This window comes from Lipomyces chichibuensis (assembly GCF_038497645.1).
Source record: "Lipomyces chichibuensis strain CBS 12929 unplaced genomic scaffold V1513scaffold_2, whole genome shotgun sequence".
NCBI lineage: Eukaryota > Fungi > Ascomycota > Lipomycetes > Lipomycetales > Lipomycetaceae > Lipomyces > Lipomyces chichibuensis.
In genome coordinates this window covers 708,240-726,737 of record NW_027117454.1, presented here as the reverse complement: position 1 = coordinate 726,737, position 18,498 = coordinate 708,240, and the positions used below count along the sequence as shown (strand labels likewise).

At 46.2% G+C, this 18,498-nt stretch overlaps 3 protein-coding genes across 3 annotated transcripts; 1 reads left to right on the top strand and 2 right to left on the bottom strand.

The window, feature by feature from the left end:
- The first annotated feature begins 1,187 nt into the window (after nucleotides 1-1,187).
- Nucleotides 1,188-14,230, top strand: V1513DRAFT_462002 (uncharacterized protein). Its single transcript, XM_066899915.1, has 20 exons — nucleotides 1,188-1,501; nucleotides 1,629-1,789; nucleotides 1,837-2,142; nucleotides 2,194-2,403; nucleotides 2,461-2,595; nucleotides 2,643-2,771; nucleotides 2,833-2,960; nucleotides 3,019-3,218; nucleotides 3,279-3,569; nucleotides 3,621-11,626; nucleotides 11,676-11,901; nucleotides 11,951-12,219; nucleotides 12,282-12,386; nucleotides 12,438-12,644; nucleotides 12,696-12,898; nucleotides 12,947-13,169; nucleotides 13,231-13,311; nucleotides 13,367-13,544; nucleotides 13,598-13,802; nucleotides 13,856-14,230. The coding sequence occupies exons 1-20, from the start codon at nucleotides 1,447-1,449 to the stop codon at nucleotides 14,073-14,075; spliced, it is 11,538 nt and encodes a 3,845-aa protein (XP_066756325.1). The 5' UTR covers nucleotides 1,188-1,446; the 3' UTR covers nucleotides 14,076-14,230.
- On the bottom strand, nucleotides 14,164-15,222 carry V1513DRAFT_394006 (CWC16 protein). Its single transcript, XM_066895323.1, has 2 exons — nucleotides 14,840-15,222; nucleotides 14,164-14,789 (listed from the first exon to the last, which is right to left on the bottom strand). The coding sequence occupies exons 1-2, from the start codon at nucleotides 15,119-15,121 to the stop codon at nucleotides 14,295-14,297; spliced, it is 777 nt and encodes a 258-aa protein (XP_066756324.1). The 5' UTR covers nucleotides 15,122-15,222; the 3' UTR covers nucleotides 14,164-14,294.
- On the bottom strand, nucleotides 15,223-18,393 carry V1513DRAFT_436783 (uncharacterized protein). The gene has a single exon (XM_066896827.1). The coding sequence runs from the start codon at nucleotides 18,087-18,089 to the stop codon at nucleotides 15,594-15,596; it is 2,496 nt and encodes an 831-aa protein (XP_066756323.1). The 5' UTR covers nucleotides 18,090-18,393; the 3' UTR covers nucleotides 15,223-15,593.
- Nucleotides 18,394-18,498: the final 105 nt, after the last annotated feature.

Sequence of the window (18,498 nt, the reverse complement as noted above, 5' to 3'; positions counted from 1 at the left end):
GGAGCCCTCCGACGTCGGGAGGGCAGAGTGGTTTAGCGCCGCAGCAAACTGGAATCCAGCACTTTACCTGCTTGAGATAAAGGACTTGAACTTACCTTTGCAGTATTGACGAGAGCTCTAGAAAGAAATAATGCAGCGGTCCGGACTGTCGGTATAAGGAAGCGCGAGGAAGCAGACATTTATGAAATGGTGGGGTTGGGTGGTTGACGGGAAAGGACCGATTGTTCCGAGTGGGACAACTGCCCTTATTCAAACTCTTAAAGGATTTACGACTGATGCGGCAGCAATTGAGCTTGTAGTGATATACAATTTATACAATTTAGGCATCTAATGTAATACAACGTAAATTTCATAGGCATAAATTTTTGCTGATTTGGCAGCATTCGAATTCTAATGGAATTAGATAAGGTACCTAATCTTCAAGACAAAGACAAGCACGAGAATATCAGAGCCTGTTACCATCGATGAACAGTCACCTCCACTCTTGCCCATGCTGTTTACATATTTGCAAAATACAACTACAGTTTCTTGGAACACAAGGAGTAGAAAATAGGACGTAAATAACCCACTTAGATTTAAAAAATACTCGATCTAATGATTCCTCGTTTCAATTGACTGAGTACAAGTTCACTGACAGCAATGGCAGATATACCTCGAGAATTTTATTGATCTATCCTAACTAAGCCCGAAGAATATGAACGATCAAAACTTGGTTTTCCCACGCCAAATCTCCAAAGGTTGAACGATTGACTCTCACATCGAGTTGGTTCCTGACTTATTTGGTCACTGAGCCTAACCCTCAATAAAATTAGTTGGAGAATTAGATGATCGCAAATTACGGATGTACGTAATCTTCGACGTTCTTACGATAAAAGTCTGAAGGTCTACATATCATATATTTGAATTGTTAAAATCGCTGTTTCTTTGGAATTAAGATATGACTTATCATTAATCGGCTCACAGAGCGACGCAAATGGTACAAATTTCGATTCCAAATTCCCAGGGTTAGTAGGGCTAGAGATAAAAGAAAGATCATATTGTTAGTGATAGTTCAAACAGGTGCCATATTCGGTTTAGTTAAAAGCTTAAATTTAATATGACTCAGCACTGGCAGCCGGCCTTTGTCATCAACTTTCGCGACGCGAAAGCCCGAGTCTTTCAGAATTCAATGTTTCCCGGCGCCATCTCCAAATTCTGGTGGGAGTACTAACACTGGCTACACCAAACCTTTGACAGCCGTGATTCAATAAAATCGGCAAGAGCAACTGGAATTCATAAAACCTTATCGGTTTCGAGTTATTGCAACTTAAATCATTTTTCTCTGAGGGTTGAGTTTTTGTGGGATTCAGACTGGCCCCTCAGCGGGTGATTAGAGTCGCGTTCATTGTCCAGTCACCGGATTTACAGACCTGCCAGTCCTGAGAGGAAGTCGATGATAAAGGCACAATGGTCGGATTAACAGCTGACGCATATGCGCAGCGATTATCTGAAGCATCGACAGGTACGTTTGTCAACAACCATTAACCATCCATCTCCTCTCGACATTTGGTCTGCAGAGATCAGGACCCTTTGGAGTGAATATTGAAGGGATATAATGGGATAGGAGGCTAATGTTAGTCCGCGAACAGATGTCAAGGCTAAGCTGCCGATTGCGACTGAACTGCGCGATTCTCTGGAGACTTTCCAGCAACCACAGGAATATCCGAAATTCCTGAACAAGGTGATGCCAGTTTTGATCTCGATACTGGAAACATTCCCGCCTAGTTTTTTGACTGTATCTCCGGAACAGGTATGCAAGTTGCATTGACGATGTGGATAGATGCTAAAGAGCTATAGAAACTGCGCAATTGTGTGCTCGAAATCATTCATCGCCTTCAGATGAATGAGCCGTTCCGTCAATATGCAGTTCAGGTTATGCAACTATTGATGTCCCTTCTCCGTATTGACAACGAGGAGAATGGTGTTCTTTGCATGAAGATTATAACCGCATTACATCGAACCTATAAGGCCGCGCTCAGCGACCAAGTTCAACCTTTTTTGGATCTTGTCGTGGAGATGTATAAAAATATGCCGGCTGTCGTTAAAGAGACGTTTGAGCCGCATTCTTCGGGCGTATCTCAGGGCCTGGCGAGCGTTTCTACGGTATATAAATCGAAAATGGTTGAGTGTTGATACTAATTGCTTGTGATGTAGCCCGGAAACTTGTCATTTCATTCTCCTCGACCAATGTCGCCTTCGTTGCCATCAGACATAGGGGGAGATACACCCGCGAAAACACTACCGAAGAGCATGTTCAGCTTTAAAGTGCTGACGGAATGTCCGATCATTGTTGTACTTCTCTTCTCGACGCATAAACAATCTGTTAATGACAATCTCCCGGTGTTCGTCCCGATCATTATCGAGGTATGTTTCGAAGTATCATTGGGGGTAGTGACCTTAAAGCATTAACCCTTGTTGTAGATGTTGTCATTGCAGGCTGCTCCGCAGGCGGAAGCACACACTGCTGCGGCGTCGAGAGGTGAGATTTACACGTCGGTATCGCCCGCGATCAAGAATCGTACGGCATTCGGTGAATTTATTACCGCGCAGGTCAAAGTACGTCTTGTTCCGATTACGTCTGCTGGCCTGGCTAACCGATATAGACTATGTCATTCCTGGCGTATGTGCTCCGTGGCTTTGCGCCAGCGATTAAGAAGTATCATTCATTGATTCCGGAGTTTGTTGTTCGGTTATTGAAGGATTGTCCACGCGAGTTGTCAGCGTCGAGGAAGGTATGCACAAACACTTCGTGCAAATTGTTCATCGAAAAGTTGACTAACAGCTATGTAATAGGAATTACTGGTCGCGACCAGACATATTCTGTCAACGGATTTCCGAGCTATATTCATTCCGAAAGTAGATCTCCTGTTGAATGAGAAGCTGTTAATTGGTGATGGACTTACGGTGCACGAAACTTTAAGGTATGTGATGTATAAAATGATCCCAAAAACAACACGAATGACTAATGCTGGTCTATAGACCTCTCGCATACAGTATGGTCGCCGATCTATTACACCATGTTCGTGCCGAGTTGACACCGGCACATATTTGGTTGACCGTCGAAGTTTACTCCAAGAATCTCCAGGATAACACATTAGCAGCTAGCTTCCAGACCATGAGTGCGAAGCTGTTATTGAATTTGGTTGAAAGAATTATGAAGCTGCCCAACAAGGCAGAAGGTACGTGGTTCAGAATAATTTATACGTGTTAACTGAACGGAGGATTAAGTGTAAATATAGGTCGCCAATTGATCATCTTTATCCTCGACGCCTTTGCGGAAAAATTCGCGGCTTTGAATCGAAACCATGACAATGCACTATCCCATAGCTCTGAGAAAGTTGAAAAGAGACCAGTTGACCCAATAGCCACGGTCACTCGCGAGGAGGAGAAGGGTAAACCGTTCGAGTTCCCGGATGAAGCTGATGTAGAGGACACGAAGGACGGCGAAAAGAAGGATTTGGATCAGATTGATATTTTTGCTGCTTTTCCAATCAAGTTGCATCCTGATACAGTTGCAGACGGCATGAAAGGTGCGGACAATTGCACAACTTATAAATGTGTTTGCTAATAAATTTTCGCAGATGGTCGGTACTTGTTCAAGAATCTATTGAACGGCCTCAAAACGATCATGTTTGGTTTGAAAACATGCAATCCGCCGCCAACTCCCGATATTGCCGCGATCAACCAGACACAGTGGAATGAAACAGCGCGCGGATTCAACTACGAACAGGTCGCTATATTCCGCAAGTTATTCCGCGCGGGTGCCAATGGTTTCTCATACTATGCAACGGTCAGGGAAAAGCCGGTCATCGACACTCACCGTCCGGGCAGTTACGATTCTATTGGCCCTAATATTCCAATCACTAGTTCGAAGGAGGAGAAGGAACTGCTAGAGACTTTTGCAACCGTTTTCATTCATATCGATCCTGCCGCGTTTCACGAAGTCTTAGAACCCGAACTCCCGTACCTCTTTGATGCTATGCTTCGTAATCCGTCACTCCTTCATGTTCCACAGTTCTTCCTTGCTAGCGAACCAACATCCGCGAATTTTGCGGGCATTCTGCTCAATTTTTTAATGGAGCGGTTGGAAGAGATTGGCCAAGGTGATCCATTACGTGCAAATCTCCTCATCAGATTGTTCAAATTGTCGTTTATGGCTGTTAATTTGTTTTCGACAACCAACGAAGAAGTGTTCCAGCCTCATCTACGAAACTTGATCTTGAAGTGCATGAACTTGGCTACAAATGCTGAGGATCCATTGAATTACTACCTTCTCCTTAGAACATTGTTTCGGAGTATCGGCGGTGGCAGATTTGAGCTGCTGTACAAAGAAGTTTTGCCGCTATTGCAAGTTCTTCTTGAGTCGCTGAACAGACTACTTCTCGCTGCTCGGAAATCACAGGAACGTGATCTGTATGTCGAGTTGTGTTTAACGGTTCCTGTGCGATTAAGTGTGTTAGTCCCACATTTAAAATATCTCATGCGACCACTTGTGATATCTCTCACTGGATCACAAGATCTCATTAGCCAAGGTCTCCGTACTCTTGAACTTTGTGTGGATAACCTCACCCCGGATTATTTCGATAACATAGTTGAACCTGTGATAGAGGAAGTTATGGAAGCTTTATGGACACATTTGAAGCCTCTTCCATATCCACATCAGCCTAGTCATACGACCCTCCGCATTTTGGGCAAGCTTGGAGGAAGGAACAGAAGATTTCTCGAGCCGCCAAAGAAGTTGAATGCCGACGGCGCTGCGGAGAATGAGCCGAGCATTATGATCGACATCAATGGCATTTCCGGTCGACGGGCTTTTCCGATTGCAGCGGGATTCGAGGCTGTTTTCCGAGCTATCGCGGACTATCGAGCGGATATACACTACAGAGTGGAAGCGTTCCATTTGCTAGCAACTACAGCACGCTTGTTCATTGATCGTGCTAATTTGGGGCCGGATGCCGGGCAAATTTTGCTCGAGTGTGTTAAGGCGATCAAGACAGGTATGATACCGCCAGATCCCAAGTTTTGTCTCCAGAGCGAGCCACGATCAACGAGGAAGTTGCACGCGCAGAACGACATGTTCCTTAAAATTCTCAACTACTGCTTCGATGCTGTCGCTATATCCAAGGTACGCGAGGACGCCAAGTCTTTAATCAGCGATATATGCGAACACGTGGTGATGCTCGAAATCGGCAAAGTCATAATGGAGGTCAAGCGCGATAAACGACCATTTGTGGTCACGGACCATGAAGATCCTGTATGCATTGATTTCCGATTACTGTACCAGGCTATGTCGGACGCTTTGGGATCGTATAAGGCGCCTGTTCGTGAAGCTGGTATGGACGCAATCCGACTGATTTACAAGTCATGTGTCTCAATTTTCGGCAGTCCGGATGCGGCGCAAAAGTTCCCGGTATTCAAGATGTTGGTTAGCGTGTTCTGCCACTCTTGTTTCGAGGAGCCGTGGTACAACAAGGCTGGTGGATGTCTAGGTCTCAAAGTGCTACTTACCGAATGCGAGTTTTCACGCGACTGGGTGCTAAAGCGCGAGATTGATATGATTCGCGCCTTACTATTTGTCTTGAAAGACATTGCTCCGGAGCTTCCTAGCTTGGCGCAGAAGGATGCGCAGGAGTTGATAAAGCATATTCTCAAGGTGTGCAATACCAACGTCACCCGCGAGGAGATATCGATGCGGTTGTTCCACCAAGTTCTCAGCATTTTGTTTTATGAAGTTTCCAACTCGCATCAAATTGTTAGAGAGACCGTGCAGAGCTCGTTACGGTACTTATCTACGCTGACAAATGTGCCGCTACACGAACTACTGGGGCCGGTCAAGGCGACTCTCCTTGTCTCCATCTTCGGTAAGCCGTTGCGCGCGCTGCCATTTCCTATGCAGATTGGCAATATCGACGCTATCACCTTCTGCCTTTCTCTGGAAAATTCATTTTTGCCGTTCAACGATGAATTACTGCGTCTGCTGATGGAAGCACTTGCGCTGGCTGATGCAGATGACGAGGCGCTCTTGGCTGCACCGCCATCGCAGCGAGCGATGGAATATGGTGTATTTGAGCAGCTTGTGGAGCTCCGCATTGTGTGCATGCGCCTTCTGACCCTGGCCATGATGAGTCCTGAGTTTTTCCAGAATCATCCCCAGCAGCAAGCGCAGACTCGAGCAAAAATCATTGGGGTATTCTTCAAGACATTGTACTCGCGGTCCAAGAAAGTCGTCGAGGCGGCAAACGAGGGACTCAAGGCTGTGCTTTCGCAGAATCACAAGTTGCCAAAGGATCTTTTACAGACTGGATTGCGACCGATCCTCATGAACTTGTCCGATCATCGGCGGCTCACAATTGCAGGATTGGATGGCCTTGCGATTTTGTTGGAGTTATTGACAAATTACTTTAAGATTGAGATCGGAACAAAGCTACTTGATCACTTGAAGGCGTGGGCAGAGCCGTCGTTGTTGTATCAATCATCCGGCAAGCAGCTTATGAGTCAGCACAATATTAAAATTATTGCGGCTATTATGAACATCTATCATCTACTGCCAGCGGAGGCGAGCAGGTTTATGGATGGCTTGGTCACAACTGTGATTTACCTAGAAGAGCATCTCCGGCGCTATCATGATAGTCCATTTCGGCCTGCCCTTGTAAAGTTCACTGCACGATATCCGAAGGAGACAATGGAGTATTTCGCTCCGAAGTTGGCTGATCGCCGTTTCGGTAAGATTTTTGTGCACCTCGCTAAGGATGATCGGAGCACAGAGTTGCGAATGCTGTTAATTGCGAGACTACCGACTTTGATATCGAGGGCATTGGAGATCCCGAACGCAGACGACAAATGTGGTGCGGTGGTGAATATGATATATATTATCGGTGCTGTTGCAAGGCAGAACAAGGAATGGATAGCAACGCAGAAAGATTCGCTACAGCATTTGTTGCAGAATGCACGCTGGTTACAGGTGTTTGCTCGATCTCGCAACTTGTCTTCCTCAGTTCATTTGGGTGTCAAGCAAGCGTTGGACGAGTTGTTGAATGTAGTCTTGATCTACATGGAAGTTAATGAAAGTGACACGGAAATGATATTCAAGGTTATTGATGCGATCGCAACGAAAGCTATCGAACCTACGGCGGTGATTTACCATTACATCTTCGAGAAGCTCGTGAGGTCGGAATCAGTAGAGCGACGCAGATTATATTTGAATAAGTCGCTCGATTATTTCAATCATGCAGGCACATCGACGGCAACACGATGTTTCATTTTCCAGTATATAGTTAATTCGACCCTTATTATGGAAGTTCATCGTAAGGGCGACTTGTCGACGTTGATCGAGAAATCATGGATTGAGGCCGTACACTCGAAGATCTGGAAGCCGGCTCTTAGCGATCTTTCAGAGGACAGCTCGGAGTACCAAGATCAGTACCGTATTCAGCTTCTCCAGATGTCTGCAACTTTAATCCATTATAGTCCGACGTTAGTGGCAGATGTACGGAAGGATATAATTAAGGTAGGCTGGAACTACATCAAGTTGGAAGACGTTATCAGCAAGCAAGCGGCATCCGTTTTGATTGCATTCTTCATTGTCGCGTACGATACACCGCTCAAAATCGCATTACAAATTTACGTCCAACTGTTGAAGGCACACCATAGTGATGCGCGAGTGCTTGTTAAACAGGCACTTGATCTTCTTGCCCCAGTGCTTCCAAAGCGACTGGGTTCTGAAGGTAGATTTCCGCTATGGTCGAAGTATGCGCGACGTGTGTTAGCGGAGGATGGACATAATGTCAGTCAGGTCATAAATGTGTATCAGTTTATTGTTCGGCATCCCGAATTGTTCTACGAGTCACGCGACCATTTCTTCAACCTGATTGTGACGGCCATGCCAAAGTTAGGTTTCATGGCAAATTCATCATCAGAAAATCAGATCCTTTCAGTTGATTTGGCTGAATTGATTTTAAAATGGGAAAAGACACGTGCCGGAAAGACGTTTGTGTTAGAGGAATCAGCGGCGGGTAAGAGCCCGGCATCGCCGGAGTCACGAAAGCGACGATATGACGAGATGCAGTCTTCGCCAGGGCAGCTGCCGGCTACGGCTGATTCAAAGCCTCAGTCGTCACCTGCGCCAGCGGAGAATAAGACGGAACTTCTTGTCCCATTCTTACTCAGAGAGGCAACAATAACGTACCTTATTCGATTCGCATGTATTTCACCGAACAAGGCGACGGAGAATCCACTCGCAAAACGGATCATTGACATTCTCCACGAGTTTTTAGGACCAGGTCTGTGGTCTGAGGTAAATGTAAAACTGACATTTTTTGAGCGGAGTTTGGCCCAGAACACATTAAACAACACGACTCTTGTATCGTTTATCAACGCGCTTCAGGTTATCCGTGTCACATTGGATCAGAAGTCAGATGAGTGGATTCTTGCAAACTTGGAACAGCTTCAGAAGTTATTGAATAAGTCGATTCACTCGGATATCGAGGAGGTGCAGGAGTGTCTACAGCCCGTCCTCGGTCGTATATTGAAGGCCACCAACACCGCGAGCACGAACAGTGATGATTCTATACAGGAGGTGGTATCAAGTTTTCTCAGTATGATCACGAGCGTTATCCAGGAAAATTTTACGACGTCACAAGCACTAGTTTCGAGTGTTCTTCTAGCTTGCACGCTCACGGAATATCGTCCACAGGGCGTTGATCCATTACTACCAGTTCTTATGCGTACATTTGGCAAGCTGTGCAAGGATCATATCATGCCGAATGTTCCTCAAACCAATCAGACTGCTACTCATGCAGGACAGCCACCGTCGGTGGCAGCAACATCAACTTCGACGGCGACGCAAATAGGGAATGGTGCGGCACCGAATGGTACATCTAACGGACACGCGGTAAACGCGAAGACACCAGCGGCCCCTGCGACAGCGGCTACTGCTGCTACAGGCTCAAATACTCCAGACGCTGGTGGCTCCCAGGATGGCAGTCATAGCGATCTTGACCCGAAGAAAGTCGTTGTCTTGTTGAAGAGGATTCTTAAAATTGGTGCCGATAGAATTTCTCATCTCGAAGATCAGCGTAGAATCTTCCTTAATGTCGTCAGCCAACTCGTCGAGCGGTCAAGTGACATTGGTCTCTGCTTCGATATTCTGGATATTGTGAGAACTTGGATTTTCAGCAATCCGGAGTTATTCCCACTGTTGAAGGAAAAGACTGCAATTCTCTCGAAAATGATGATATTTGAAATCCGCGGCGACCCGTCGCTCACGAAGGCTTTCTATCAGCTTGTTGTGGACATCTATGAGTCACCATCGCTAGCGCGGAGTGAACTTACGGTGCGAATGGAGCATGCTTTCTTAGCAGGTACGCGGGTAGGCGACGTGCCTATTCGTAAGCAATTCATGGAGATTTTTAGCAACAGCTTGGATAAATCACTTTGGAAGCGATTTATGTACATTGTGAAGGATCAGAACTGGGAGAGCTTAGCGGACACAAATTGGCTAAACCAGGCGACACAGCTTCTCTTCGGGTCTATCGAGCCTAGCACTCGCTTGGTTCTCGGGCAGGATGACTTCTTAATCCCCTCGTTTAATATGTTGACGAACACAATCGAAAGCAAAGGCGACAACATCGTGACAGACGAAGTCGACGCATTCTTTCAACGTCGAAGAACGTTCATTGCCAACTGTGCAGCTGCTGCAGCTAAGGATTTCTTTGGACCTCTAATGGAGTTATTCTACTATGATGTGGAAGCTATTCGAAAATCATGGTGCGCTTTCTTTCCCATTGCTTGGTCAACCGTTTCGGTTCGAGACCGTCAAGATGTTTCTCGCAACTTCACAGTTTTGCTCACAAAGGACTTCCACGCCCGACAAATGGACAAGAGTCCAAATTATATTCAGATGATTCTCGAAGGAATCGGCAGGTGTAATCCACCCATTCAGCTTTCTCCAAACTTGATAAAGTTCTTGGGTAAATCATACAATGGGTGGTATGCGGCAATTCAACTTCTTGAAGAGGCAGAGCTTCATCCACAGACAGACAGCAATCCTGTACGTGACAGCAATCTAGATGCATTGGTTGAGATGTTTGCGTCACTACAGGAAGATGATATGTTCTACGGGCAATGGCGTCGACGATGCCAATATGTGGAGACAAATACGGCTATTTCTTACGAGCAACTTGGACTTTGGAATCAGGCGCAGCAAATGTACGAGACTGCGCAGATCAAAGCTCGTAGTGGCGCGCTTCCTTATTCTGAGTCAGAGTATATTTTATGGGAGGATCATTGGATCTTATCGGCAGAAAAATTGCAGCAGTGGGATATATTATCTGAATTGGCCAAACATGAAGGATTTACGGACCTTCTACTTGAATGCGCATGGCGAATGGCGGATTGGACGGCAGAGAAGGAGCCACTGGAGCAGTCGATTAAGAGCGTCATGGACGTTCCTACTCCCAGACGTTACATTTTCGAGGCGTTCATGTATCTGCAGAAGTTTTCGCAGAAGCCTGATGCTCCGACGCAAGAGCTATCAAAGTGTTGCGATGAAGGTATCCAGCTGGCATTACGCAAATGGAATTCGTTGCCCAAGGTGATCACGAAAGCGCATGTTCCATTACTACAGGCCTTCCAACAATTTGTCGAGCTCCTAGAGGCTAGCCAACTTTACAAGAACTTGGCTACAACAGACGTCAATAACGTCGAAACGAAATCGCAGGAAATGAAGGTCATTCTGCAGGCTTGGAGAGAGCGACTTCCAAATATGTGGGATGATATCAACGTTTGGGGCGATCTTGTGGCATGGAGGCAGCATGTGTTCTCAGTTATCAATAAGTACTACTTGCCGCTGGTTCCTCAAATCCAGGCGCAGTATGGAAACAATTCCACAACCAATTCAACTTCCTACCGGGGCTATCACGAGATCGCCTGGATTATCAATAGATTCGCACATGTCGCCAGGAAGCACGGCATGACTGACGTTTGCATTGGTCAGCTTACAAAGATATATTCGCTGCCAAACATCGAAATTCAGGAAGCTTTTTTGAAGTTGCGCGAGCAAGCGAAGTGCCATTACCAGAATCCGAACGAGCTTCGAACTGGCCTAGATGTCATAAGCAACACAAACTTGATTTATTTCACATCCGAGCAAAAGGCGGAATTTTTTACTCTCAAGGCTATGTTTTTTGCCAAGCTCGAAATGTACGATGATGCCAATCAGACATTTTCGAATGCTGTCCAAATTGATTTCGGCTTGTCGAGATCTTGGGCGGAATGGGCGTACTTCCACGACTGCAGATTCAAGGCCACTGGTAGCATGAACCACGCTGCGCACGCGATTAGTTGTTACATGCAAGCTGCCGCGTTGTACAGAAACGGAAAAGTGCGGCGGTTTTTGGGTCGCATTCTCTGGCTCATCAGCTTAGATGATAGTTCACAAGCTCTGTCCCAGGCATTTGACAGCTTTACTGGAGATGTCCCTGTGTGGTATTGGATTACATATATTCCCCAGTTGTTGACTTCACTGTCTCATAAGGAAGCTCGTTTGGTTAGGAAGATTTTGATACGAATTGCAAAGAGCTATCCTCAGGTACGAGTCATACTTGCAAATGGATTCTGTGGTTCTAACAAGAAGGCAGGCGCTTCACTTTTCGCTTCGTACAACGAAGGAAGATTATTCCGTCCTTCAACGCCAAGCCATGCAAGCCACTCAGAGGGAAGCGAACAGACAGACCACTATGCGCGGTGCGCAACCTGTCACAGCCGGTGTTAGAAATTCTCCGTCGCTCCAGCAAGCGACGGTGCCCGGATCACCAATGGTGCAGTCTACGTCTGCCAACAATGACTCCGCTAGCCCACAAGTTGGTATGTAATACAAGGCGGCTTTTTGACGGCATGACTAACATGGCCGTAGCACCAGGAACTCCAGTGAATGTCGCTGCTCATTTGATTAATCGCGCTAATCAGCCCAACACCACTGGGTCACCTTCCGCTCCACTTCCCGCAACTCCTCTACAGCCATGGGAATATGTTGATGAAATCCTTGGCATTTTAAAGACTGCGTATCCGTTGTTGTCACTGTCTATGGAAACCTTTGTCGATCAGATCTATCAGAGGTTCAAGTGTTCGGAAGATGAAGACGCATACAGATTGGTGGTAGCATTGCTGTCGGATGGTGTCCAGGTAAGTGCAGCATGGAAGGCTATTGTTGTATGACATTGCGGGTGTGGCTGATACTTTGTTAGTATATGGGCCGCCTGCCATTCCCTAAAGATGATACAAGACTTCCCCCAGCTGCGGAAGTCAATATCTCAAAGTTTGCAGACAGCATTTTGCCGAAATATTTGAAGGTACGATATGTATGCACATGATCGTTGCGACCTTTTCTGACAGATTCGTAGACTGCGTTTGAAGCTGATTTTGTCCACAACACGCCGAACATTCAAACTTATGTCTCGAAGCTACGTCGCTGGCGTGATCGATTTGAAGAGAAACTTGACCGCCGTCAAATCTCGGAGAAGCAGAACCTTGAGTCACTAAGTCCGCATCTGAGCGAGTTCCATTATCAAAAGTTTGATGATATTGATGTTCCTGGTCAATACCTTCTGGTATGTCCTCTAAGGTAGTCTCAACGCTATAGATTCTAACGGTTTGCATAGCATAAAGATTCCAACGCTCATTTCGTTAAGATTGAGCGCTTCTTGCCGAAGATTGACATTGTAAGGGTGCAAGGTCTCTGCTATCGGCGCATAACGATTAGAGGTTCCGATACGCGCATGTATCCGTTTACTATTCAGTACCCCGCGGCAAGGCATTGCCGCCGCGAAGAGAGGATCACGCAATTGTTCAGGATTCTCAATAGGTATGTTGTTGGTGCCGAATTTTGTTTCCTTATGCTAATAAATATCAGCAATCTGGTTCGTCGTACCGAGAGTCGCCGTAGAAATCTTCAGTTTTATTTGGCTGCAGCCGTTCCGTTGTCACCCCACTTCCGCCTTGTCCAGGATAGTCCCAATTTTATTTCGTTGCAGAATATTTATGAAGATTATTGCCACCGCACTGGGCGTCATCGAGATGATCCGATGATGTTCACAATTCAGAAGTTGAGACAGGCTGTGGAAGCTAGACAAGGAGTAAGCGTTCTTAGCACTGTATTAAATATTAAGCGACTGATTACTAACGATTTTTGTGTAGAAGACAGATGTTGTTACAGACAAGATAGATGTCTTGAGCGAGATCCAGAATACAATGGTGCCAGGTACAATTGTGCGCGACGTAAGTTCTGCTTGAATAACTCAATTATTTCCCCTCAAACTAATGGCACAATTAGCATTTTATTAAAACTTTCAGCTCGTTCGGTGATTTCTGGTTGTTCAGAAAGGAGTTTGCGTATTCATATGCTGGGGTTGCCTTTATGACATATATGATGTGTCTAAACCTCAGACTGCCTTATAAGTTGTTGATTTCGCAGACGTCAGGTGAAGCATGGGCGACAGAGACGCTGCCGTGTAAGTTCATATCTGGTGCAAGAGATAGTTGTTTTACTAACGAAGATTGACAGCACTACCTTCTCACACTACGACTCCTGCATTCTTTAACTCCGAGCCGGTGCCATTTAGGCTGACTCCTAACCTACAGACTCTGATGGGACCAACAGCTCTTGAGGGACTTTTCTCGCCGTCCATGATGATTTATGCAAGATGTTTGACACTGCCTGAATTTGATCTAGAACAGTATCTCACGCTGTTCGTCAGGGACGAGATAATGTATGCTTTTTCCGTAGTATTTAATGTCGGATCGTTCACTAACCTTCTTGCAGTTCGTGGTATACGTTCCAGCATCGACCATGCGCGCAGGATCAGCAGCTACAAGAGATCGTGAAATTAAATGTTGAGGTTATTTTGAAGAAGACGTCTTCTCTCGCCCAGCCAGGAAAGGGCACGATCCCCGCAAATCAGACTGTCATTGATCTGGTTGCTCAGGCAGTAAATCCTAAGCACTTGGCGTTGACAGATAATGCGTTCATGCCGTATTTGTAAATATTTATGTTGCTGGGGCTAATTTTGGATTGTGCCTGTTACAGATGAAACTGTTTTAATGTTAGGATTATGGGTTGTTCATGTTATTTTCTGTAACAATAGTGGTTCCTGTATAAGTATTTATGCTGTATATTTAAATTACAACCTGTTCATATGGAGCCCGGCGTCCTCACTTGCTAATCTATCAAACGCTGCCCTTGCTATGAGTCCCCAAAATCTCTATGCCACCTTTGACTTCTTCACGACGATTCCGAGCGATGATCTTATGTCCTTTCGCTTCCTCAAAAGATCCAGCGGATTGGTAGAGTTAAGGGCATCAATCGGCTTGGACATCGGTCTGGGTTTCGCTGATTCTGCCAACCTACTCGGATGATTTGCAAACGCTTTTCTAGTCAGTTCTGCATCCTCCTGCTCCTGCCTGTCCATCTCTTCGTCCTGGTCTCTCCGGACCTTATCGAGGACGGATTCTGGGTCAACGTGTTCGTTAAGCGCATTTCGCGTCCGTAACTCGTCGACTGTATCATCCATCTCCATCTGGCGCTTAGCATCGACCACCTTGGCTTCTAATTCGGCCATAGCGTTTTCTTCTTCCTCTTTTTCTAACCGGTCAAGCCGCTCTTCTTCGGTCTCTTCTTTATTCTCTGGATCTCGCCATGGCTCGAAGTTTCGCACTGCCCCTCGTTCTGAGACGTAATCAGAATTTTTAGGATCAGTCTACACCTGTATTAGCATATATTCGGGTTAGGTGGCCAATCAAAACATACCTTAAACGTTATCTCAGCAGCGCATCTCGTGCACCGGATATGAAACCGCAGAATCGATATTCCGAGATATTTCTCGCCTGTATTCTCCTTTCTTGCATTGAATTTCTTGCCCTTGTAGATATATTCTCCACAACTCGTACATTTCATTGAAAATGGCGTCATGAGACGTACTGTTTGTAACTTCTGCACATCTTTGTCGCCGGATGCCCGCTTCTTCCTAGTGATCTTGGATGGATCGAAATTCGGTGGGAAATATTTGTTTATGATCTTTCGTTCCGCCATGATTCTGAACCCGTAAATAAAATAATTGATAAATGAATGACAAAAGTTAAAATAATGTAGAGTTGTCGAAACTTGTCGAAACTTGTCGCTGTAGTTATAAAAATCGCCACCAGACTGAATTCACAATATATGAAATTTAGACTTCCCAATTGATGTTGATGCCCCTAACCCACAACATTTTGCTAATAGCCGCACGGAACAAACGAGGAAAATACAGGAATTGATCTTTGCAAAACCATGCATTATACTGCAATTAAATACACTTCCTGTCCATGCGTTCATAAACTGAGCGATGCCACTAACAGACAATTTACGACAAAATATTTGCAACGATCCAAATATTAACATATATGCCACAACAATGCGATACCCAAATTTACCACCCTTGGTCTCATGAATGCCAAAAACTTAAAGTCCATTCCGTCATTACAATATCCTGTCCACTCACATATATAGGTCTTCTGATATTTGCTCAGGCACCGCCCGTATACACACTTCGTCGCCATCGCTCAACAAGTTCCCTCTTCTTGGAGTCGCTTGAGTCTGCCATTGGACTTCCCGTCAAGGCAGCTGGAATATTAGGTCTCGAATTAGATTGCTGGATACCTGGTTTGATGGATACCTGTCCCTGAGCGGGCAAACCAGGCAGCTCGTTGTAATACTGCTGCTGAGAGTACTCGTGCTGCTGATAATACTGCTTCAACAGCAATAGCTCGTGACCTTCCCTCGTCATCATCGAAACGGGTCGCGGTCCAGGCTGCTTGGGGGGATGCCCCATCATGATTGACTCGCGTTCCCTCAACCGTCTATAAAGCGCTTCCTCGCTGTTCAAGAGCGAAGAGTGTCTTCCGCTCCCAGAATCTTTCATTGGAAGTTCCGCAGAAGCATAGATGGATTCTCGGAAATATCCAGTTCCTATATCCTGTGAAGGTGACCGAGCAGGATATGGCGACTGTTGATACTGTGGCAAATACTGCTGCTGATTCGGTGGATAGTGCGTGCCATTGGTCGCATGTAGTGGATATTTCTGGTACGATTGCGGATACTGGTCAAAATTAGGGACTGACATCTCTCGAGCCCGAAAGTTGTATAACGAGGGCGCAGGCGGCATATTCGTGGAAGCAGGCCCATCTAGCTGGGAAAGATTCGGTATTGACATATCTCTTTCGCGAATTGTGTTACGCGAATTCGAACCTTCAGGTAGGATCGCACCTTGAGGTGCTCCACTGGTATGATTAGATTGCCATGGCTCTTGTCTCCTTGGTGAAGGCGGTACGAAGTGCGCAGAAGAATCACTGAGTTGGCGATCATGAATCGATCTCTGTGGAATTGACGACGATGATGTCCGCCGATTGTGCGCCATCGCTTGATGCTGAGCACGACTATTCGAAGGGCTGTGACTATATAGCCGACTCTCACCAACTCTCGTCGGTTCACCCCACTGGCTCTCTGGATCCTTCGAATAGATGGCACCCAAAGGAACTTCATCCTCACCACACTTGACTTGAGCGGTGCCCACTAGTCCGTGAATGCTGACGACCGTCCGCCGTTTTTCTTGGCCTTTTCGAATCACATCATCCAATTGCAGTAAACTCGCAGAGTTGACAACTGCAGCATTTCGCTGACGAGACTTTTGCTGTGTTTTTCGCTCTTCCAGCTCTTGGATCAAAGACCGCGGTCCATCCGTTACGGGAAGCTCCTCCTGAGGTGTGAATGGCTGGATCAGGGAAGTCGGCTCCTTATCCCAGTCATTCAACATCGATTCCAGAGCTTGATGTGGACTCTGGAATTTTGTCATATACCCGGGAGTTACTGGCACCGTCGACTCATCCGAATCGCTGTGTTCGTCGTTCGGTCGTCCCACATCAGGGTCCTCTGGAATTTCCATTGGTGCAGTCATTGGGAAGGAGAACGATGATGAGATAGCATACGTTTTCGAATTAGCCAGCGATGAAGTTTCCAACGGAATGCTTTTTTTCTTCAAAGGCGGCGGCACTCTGATTCGAGCCGGAATCGGCGCCGGATAGTGCAGGTATGCTCTTTTGTGAGATTTGGAAGGCGGAGGAGAGTCTCCCGGATGATGTTCTACTGACACGACTACTGGCGCAGCAACTGGTCCCAAAACAGGATCGCTGCCAGCAGTTGCAATCGCCTTAGAAATAATCGAAATGCTGTTTTCAACATTACGAGCCTTCTGAGGCAACGGGCGCAAAACATTTCCCTCGTTCGAGGAAGGCGTTGACTGCCGCGTAGTGTAAATATCGTCAGGGCCCGTCTGATGCTCATTATCGTTGACCTCAAAAGGAGATATCAGCTCATCGCGCTTAAACGGATATATCACTTTCTCTGTGTCTCGTGATGCTGTAACATCCGTGACATTGAGAGCATCGATCTGTTGGCCCAACTCTTCGTCTTCCGAAATCGCCTGACTATCAGAGCGTGCACTTGGCGAACTCGTTGACATCCTGTAGCTGCTGTCAACCACAACTGCACACTGCTCATATTCCTTGTAGGAAGCAGTCCGATATGTCGCCATTGCAGTGCGTCTTTGTGCGCCTTGTCTGGTATTAACATTGTCCAGCTTCGCGGCAAGCTCTTCGGCCTTCCTCCCCTGTGACATTGACCCATCGTCGTAATATTCCGAGTCTGAAAATGTAACATTCGACCTGCGAGGGACGTGACCAGGTTGAAGATTGTCATTCAATTGGTCCTTGATATCGTCGTCAGGGAGACTGGACGGGATCAAACTGATCAGGCCATTACGCGGAATAGTCCCTGAATCACGAAAGGAGTAGTAACTACTTCTTCGCGATTGATTTCCACCGTCTTCATCTTCAGGATCGCTATAGATCACTTGAGCAATAGTCGGATACAGAGAACGTGGAGCATCTGGCACAGACGAATGATCCGTTGGATCGTGTTGAGACGCCTTTACCTTCTTTGAACGAAGTAGCTTGAACTGTGGCATTTCACAGTCAATACTGGGAAATTATTGCAGGGATGGTGTAGGGCACTCTGCAATGGTGTGAGGTACAAAACCGTGAGATTGAGAATGGACTATGATCAGGTCAGCAGGCAACCACCGTATCAGACTCTTGAACCTACAACAATGAGGTTTTGCTATTAGCACTTCTATAAAATATATATTATATCGATCTCGTACACGATTGTGTTCGCACAGCTATTGATACTAGAGCGGTTGGTGCGACTGAGACACCACAGCATAAGAGGTTGAAAGTGGTTGCCGGTGGCTGTACTCGGACTACTGGGTGAAGTCGATGTTGAGGAGCTTCACAGATTAGTTTCGCCTTTTTTTAGGTTCTGCGCCGCACTGGCAGGACAGGTCACAACTGATAATTTGTGAACCAGGGGTGGCT

Bases quoted from the DNA above. Each gene is read 5' to 3' on its own strand.
- V1513DRAFT_462002 (XM_066899915.1), top strand. From the start codon at position 1,447: ATGGTCGGATTAACAGCTGACGCATATGCGCAGCGATTATCTGAAGCA. The intron at 1,502-1,628 runs GTACGTTTGTCA...GTCCGCGAACAG, and splicing joins ATTATCTGAAGCATCGACAG to ATGTCAAGGCTAAGCTGCCG. The intron at 3,219-3,278 runs GTACGTGGTTCA...GTGTAAATATAG, and splicing joins GCTGCCCAACAAGGCAGAAG to GTCGCCAATTGATCATCTTT.
- V1513DRAFT_394006 (XM_066895323.1), bottom strand. From the start codon at position 15,121: ATGGCGGAACGAAAGATCATAAACAAATATTTCCCACCGAATTTCGAT. The intron at 14,790-14,839 runs GTATGTTTTGAT...ATACAGGTGTAG, and splicing joins CTGCTGAGATAACGTTTAAG to ACTGATCCTAAAAATTCTGA.
- V1513DRAFT_436783 (XM_066896827.1), bottom strand. From the start codon at position 18,089: ATGCCACAGTTCAAGCTACTTCGTTCAAAGAAGGTAAAGGCGTCTCAA.